This window comes from Diospyros lotus, chromosome 13 (genome assembly GCF_014633365.1).
Source record: "Diospyros lotus cultivar Yz01 chromosome 13, ASM1463336v1, whole genome shotgun sequence".
Taxonomy (NCBI): Eukaryota; Viridiplantae; Streptophyta; class Magnoliopsida; order Ericales; family Ebenaceae; genus Diospyros; species Diospyros lotus.
Genome location: NC_068350.1, coordinates 23421387 through 23427990, shown reverse-complemented (window position 1 = coordinate 23427990; position 6604 = coordinate 23421387). Strand labels below are relative to the sequence as shown.

The window sequence follows — 6604 nt, the reverse complement described above, 5'->3', positions numbered from 1 at the left end:
TTCCAATTTCATCTTTTTAGTTCATTAAATGTATTTCACACAATATGAATGTACTTTTGTGAATTTATATTTGTTTGTCTAATGCTCATAGAGACAAAAAGTGGCAATTGTGACACAATTGAAACATTCCAATTATCATTTTCCATGTCAGCTAACATTTAATATAGGAAATCTATAAATAGAAGATGAAGTTGCCTAAGGTTAGAAGAACTGATTACACACTCAAGAACTACCTTCAAAAGCTTCTAGCAATCGTTTTCAAAAACTTATTGCTTCCCACGAGCTTATCTTCAAATCTTTTAGTGAGATTTTTCTGGAGAGTGATTTACATTCAAATCCTTCAACTCTCTTTCAAGAGAAAGCTTAAGTGCTTACTGTTTCATTTCTTATTTTTCTCATGAGAAATCCCTTCACAATATTTGTGAAACTTGTAATAGGTTACGCTTGATCCTTTGAAAGGTTGTGGTTGGTTTTGGCTTAGTTAAGTGTCTAAAGATAACTGTATAGGTTACGCCTTATCCTTGAAAAGCAATGGCTGTAGCTAAGCTTGGTTTTAAAAATCCTATTGTAAAGGTTGTGTAGCTAAGCCTATAAAAAGCTACAAGGTATAGTAAAATACACTTAGCGTGTTTGCAAAATCTTTAGTTGTGAACTAAGGTAGTGAACTAAGCTTTATAGTTGAACCATTATAAATCAAGTGTGCTGCATTTTTACTCTTCTGCATTCTTATTTCAACTTCATTTATTTATCTAAGTTCAAATTTTAAAAAGGGTGAAAAAGCTTAAATCACCCCCCCCTTTTAAGCTAACAATTGTTTCAAGTGGTATCAGAGCATGTCTCTTTTAAGCAGGTCAATAGTCTAGGAGAAAAGATCAAATGGCCAACTCATCCAGCAATGCATACTAGGAGAGCGAGTCCTACAACAAGCCACCATTCTTTGATGGGAACAACTACGCCTATTAGAAAAATAGGATGAAGAGTTTCATCCTCTTAAGAGACGTAGAAGCCTAAAGGATCATTATCACCGACTTTCAAATACCCATAGTGATAGTAGGGACAAATACCATCCCAAAGCCAGAAGAAGATTGGATTGAGAAGGACATGAGACAAATCAAGCTGAATGCAATAACCAAGAATATGTTGGAGTGTGCACTTAGCCCAGAAGAATACAACAGGATCTCAGCCTATGAAATGGCCTAGGAAATTTGGGGTAAACTTGAGGTAACACATAAAGGAACCTTTAAGGTAAAGAGGTCTAAAATAAGAATGCTTAAGCATGACTATGAATTATTTCTTGTGTAGCCTGGTGAAACTATTAAGGACATGTACACTATGTTGAATAATATAGTCTCTAATCATAAAAACTTAGGAAAACCTATTTCAAATGAGGATATAGTAGATAAAATATTGCAATGCCTTCCTCATGAATCGCATCTAAAGGTCACTATTAGTCAAGAAGCATAAGACCTTGAAAGACTATCCTTAGATGAACTCTTAGGATCCTTAGACTATCCTTACATGATCTTTCTATGAGAAGGCAGGAAGAAATTTCAAATGTTAAAAATAAAGGAGTAGCTTTAAAAGCATCAAAAAATGATATTCCTAAATATGAATCAAGTGATATGGAATATGCTACTCTTATTGCTAAAAAGTTATATAGAAGATTTAGCAAGAAGTCTTCTAAGTTTTTTTGCAAGAATAGGTTTGATAAAGCAGCAAAGAAAGATAAAAAAAAACAAGGAGTGAAGTGTTATGGTTGTGGAAAGCTTAACCACATCAAATCGAAGTGTCCAAAAGGCAAGAAAGATGAGAAGGTAAAGGATAAGAAGAAAAAGAAGAAGGTTCTAATAGCCTAGAGTGATGAGGACACATCCTTCTCATCAAACGATGAAGCCAAGGAGATTGTTAATCAATGCTTGATGGCTAAAGAAGACTCAGATGCAAGTGAATCTGATTCATTTTCTGATTCATCTTATTACACTAGTGATAGTGAAAATGATAATAACTTAACCTTTAGGAAGTTATGTAAAAATTTATTTATGATTTAGAAAGGACAAGAGAAAAATGTAAGATTTTTTAGAAAGAAAACTTTACCTTACAAGAAAAAATTACTGCTTTTGAAAAAAGAGCTTAAAGATTCAAAACTTGTTTTGATAAAATTCACTGCAGGCAGTACCATTTTAAATAAAATCTTAGAATCTCAAAAATGTTTTATGATAAAACTGGTTTAGGATATAATGGAAAAAACAATAATAAGGCTTTTGGAAAATTAGTTAAGGCTAAAGAAAAACAAAAAGACTTAGGATCAAAATGCACCAAATGTAAAAATTATGGTTATAGAAGTTTGTTCTATCATATAGAAATGGGAATCCCATACAAAATTAAAAAGATTTGGGTCCCTAAGGAAGAAGTAAAACCAACTCCCAAAAAGATTCAAGTAGTGAAGAACAAGGAAACTATTAATGACTCCATTAGAATCCAAAAAGAACCAAAGCGTAACCAGTCAAATATAAGACTATCATGATGTCTCAAGTCTAAGGATCAATCTGCACTATTGCAACATAGGAATTCCAATTCGACATTAAAATAACCATTAGGAATTCTGTAGCGGGTTAGTTCAATGTACTTATTCTTATAATAAGCACCCACATATATATACTAGTGTCCCCACACCAATGTCCATGAAATGAGACATTCTCCTAATTAAGCATGCATCATATGTGCTAGTCTATCCAAGTTATTAGTATCCAATCCTAATAACTCTATGACTAGGAACATTTAAGATCAAGGCTTCTAAGGAATATGTTTCATGATTGTCATCTCTATGCACGACCATATTCCATGAGCCTATTTGATCTATGGACTTTGTCAAGAATGGATTACAATAAATAATGACAACCATCAATGACAAATGAAAACGTAATGCCTTGAAATAATAATTGATTGTTCCTAAAGAATCAAAATGTAAAATACGATCAATTACATGTAAATATAATTGGCTTGTGGGGCATAACTCTAACAATCTCCCACTTGCTCTAAAGCCAATTTCCCATGTATCTTAAGCCCATCTTCTCAAGATGACATTCAAACACTTGTTGTGACAATAGTTTTGTAAGGGGATCTGCTACATTCTTTGCTGATGCAACCTTCTCCATTTTGATGTCACCTCGGCCAATTATCTCACGAATTAAATGATATTTCCGCAATATATGTTTGGATCTTTGATGGGACCTTGGTTCCTTTGCTTGAGCAATTGCACCATTGTTATCACAGTGCACTACAACTAGATCAACAATGGTAGGAACCACTCCCAATGCCGAGATAAAATTTCTCATCCAAACTGCTTCCTTTGCAGCATCTGATACTGCAATATATTCAGCCTCAGTGATAGAATTTGCAGTAGTTTCTTGTTTGGATCTCTTCCAACAAACTGCTCCACCATTAAGTGTGAATACATAACCAGACACATATTTTGAGTCATCTACATCAGACTGAAAACTTGAATCCGTAAAGCATTCCAGTTTCAGTTCTCCTCCTCCATAAACCATGAAAGTGTCTTTCGTCCTTCTCAAGTACTTAAGAACCCCTTTCACAGCTTTCCAATGCTCCTCACCCAGATTAGACTGATATCTGCTCGTGACACTCAGAGCATGTGCGACATCAGGTCTAGTGCATAGCATAACATACATTATGCTACCTATGGCAGAAGAATAGGGTATAGATGCCATTCTTTTCCTCTCCTCTGGAGTCTTTGGAGACATAGACTTGGAAAGAGAAATCCCATGGCGCATTGGAAGAAATCCTCTTTTAGATCCTTCCATGTTAAACCTTTTTAACATTTTATCTATATACATTGATTGGGACAAACCAAGCACCGTTTTTGATCTATCTCTATAGATTTTAATCCCCAAAATATAAGATGCTTCGCATAAATCTTTCATGGAGAAATTTGTAGATAACTAGGCTTTTGTTGCTTGTAACATACCTACATCATTCCCAATGAGTAAGTATGTTACAAACAATTTGATTGTCTCATCAAAAGTGACTACACTCCCACTGACCTTCTTGTACACACATGGTTCATCCAAGTTTCTGATAAAATCAAACAATTTGATTGTCTCATCAAAACGTATGTTCCAACTATGGGAAGCTTGTTTTAGTCCATAAATGGACCTTTGAAGCTTGCAGACTTTCTACTCATTTCCATTGGATATGAATCCCTCTGACTGTTCCATATAAATATCCTCCTTAATGTCACCATTAAGGAAGGCTGTTTTCACATCCATTTGCCATATCTCATAGTCATAATATGTGGCTATGGCAAGTAAAATCCAAATGGACTTAAGCATCGTAACTGGTGAAAAAGTTTCCTCAAAATCAATACCTTGAGTTTGAGTGTAACCCTTTGCCACCAAACGAGCTTTATAAGTCTCTACTTTTCCATCAACTCCAAACTTTCGCTTGTAGATCCATTTACAACCAATAGGTACAATACCTTCAGGAGGATCCACCAAAGTGCATACTTTGTTAAAGTACATGGAATCCATTTCGAATTTCATAGCTTCTTTTAATTTTCCCGAGTCGATATCAGATATCACCTCCTTGTAGGTTCTTAGATCCTCATCCAATAGAAGGTTATCCTCATTACCTTCAACTAAGAAACCATACCTATCAGGAGGTCTTGAGATCCTTTGGGATCTACATGGAGATTGTGTACTTTGAGGTTCAAAGTTATTTTCTGCTTCCACTTGTTGTGGGATAGTAGTTTGTGCTTCTTGAATTTCTTCAAGATCTATCATATTGTCATTATTCCCATCCAATAGGAACTCCTTTTTTTAGAAAAGTGGCATTCCTTAAAACAAACACCTTTTGTTCAAGGGGATGATAGAAATAATATCCAATTGATTCCCTTGGATACCCCCACAAACTTACACTTAGTGGATCTAGTATCCAACTTATCTCCCACTATTTTCTTAACATAGGTAGGACACCCCTGTATTCTTAAATATTTGTAACTGGGTGTCTTACCAAACCACATCTGATATGGTGTCTTAGGCACTGATTTAGAGGGAACTCTATTCAGTAAATGGGCAGCTATCTCAAGAGCATAGCCCCAAAAGGATAAAGGGAGATTAGTGAAACTCATCATGGATCTAACCATATCTAATAAGGTTCGATTCCTTCGTTTAGAAACTCCATTGAGTTATGGTGTTCCTGATGGAGTCCACTGGGAGAGAATCCCATTCTCTTTAAGATGATCAATGAATGATGTACTCAAGTATTCTCCCCCTCGATCAGATCGAAGGACCTTAATACTTTTTCCTATTTGTTTTTCTACTTCATTCCTGAGTTCCTTGAACTTTTCAAAGGCTTCTGACTTGTGCTTCATAAGGTATACATAGCCATACCGTGAGAAATCATCGGTGAAGGTAATGAAGTATGAAAAACCACCTCTTGCACTAACATTTAGTGGCCCACAGACATCTGAATGGATCGAATCCAATAAGTTAGATGCTCACTCCACTTGTCCGACAAATGGTGATTTTGTCATCTTTGCTTTAAGACATGATTCACAAGTTGGAATTGACTGTAAGTCAAACAAATTCAACAACCCATTTTTAACCAACTCACTTATCCTGTCTTTGGATATATGACCTAACCTTAGATACCACATGTTAGTGTAGGTGCTCTAGACCCAATCAGATTGGGCATGTTGTACACTGACAATTGTAATCATGTTTATTATTTGAATAAGGAGTTATTCAATTTCACAAGAAGTCATTATATTAGTTTCTTGTTATTATTGTAATAACCGAATGAAACTAGATAAAAGTCCATATGATGTATACTGTGATTAATCTATAAAGATGTGAGATGATGCATCACAGTTTCTAGACATCATTAAACGTCCTAAGTCGTAGCAATGTCAAGAATGGACATTGACAATTGTGGTAAGACTTGTATGTGCTATGTTTTTGCTATGTGATAGCAATGGGGGTCTCACACCCATAGGCATGGGGATGTCTAGACAAGTACATTGGTGACCAATGTTGGAGAATGTGTCATTGGACATGACTCGCCATGAGAATCCATTTTGGTTATATGTTGATGGAATTCTCATACGAGATGGGTGTAACTAATCCTTGGACCTGAGGTTGTCACGGTCATCTCATAAGAAGACCAGTATGCTTTGAAATCGTTTCGATGGGCCTAGAGAAAGGCTACACGTGGGCGATCGTTGGGTATATCGTGAGGCTTATGGAGATGGGTGCATAGCCAAGATGGGACTCGTCTATCCCTTGATAGAGGATGATGTATCTAAGGCGCCTTCGGTGGATATTCACTTTAAATCCATGGCCATGGTGAAAGAGATCAATAAGGAATTATTGATTTACTTTCTAATTAAGTGAAGATATCCAGAAGACTGGAGAAAACTCATGTGATCGTTATCAAGCAACACATCGCCATACTTGAGATCACATAAGATACATTGATGAGAGGATCGAATTACACGGTAACCATGCTTGTGAAAGGTTATTTGCGAATTATGAATCCTTCTGAATAATTAGGTAGGCATGATGCCTTGCTAGAGGCCAATCTTGTC

The 6604-nt window shown here is 35.8% G+C and overlaps 1 protein-coding gene across 1 annotated transcript; it reads right to left on the bottom strand.

Annotated features, from left to right (window-relative positions):
* Positions 1 to 3035: 3035 nt before the first annotated feature.
* Positions 3036 to 3821, bottom strand: LOC127788124 (secreted RxLR effector protein 161-like). The gene has a single exon (XM_052316236.1). The coding sequence runs from the start codon at positions 3819 to 3821 to the stop codon at positions 3036 to 3038; it is 786 nt and encodes a 261-aa protein (XP_052172196.1).
* Positions 3822 to 6604: the final 2783 nt, after the last annotated feature.

What these genes read in the sequence shown, in the direction of transcription:
- LOC127788124 (XM_052316236.1), bottom strand. Translation starts at nt 3,821, where the DNA reads ATGGAAGGATCTAAAAGAGGATTTCTTCCAATGCGCCATGGGATTTCT.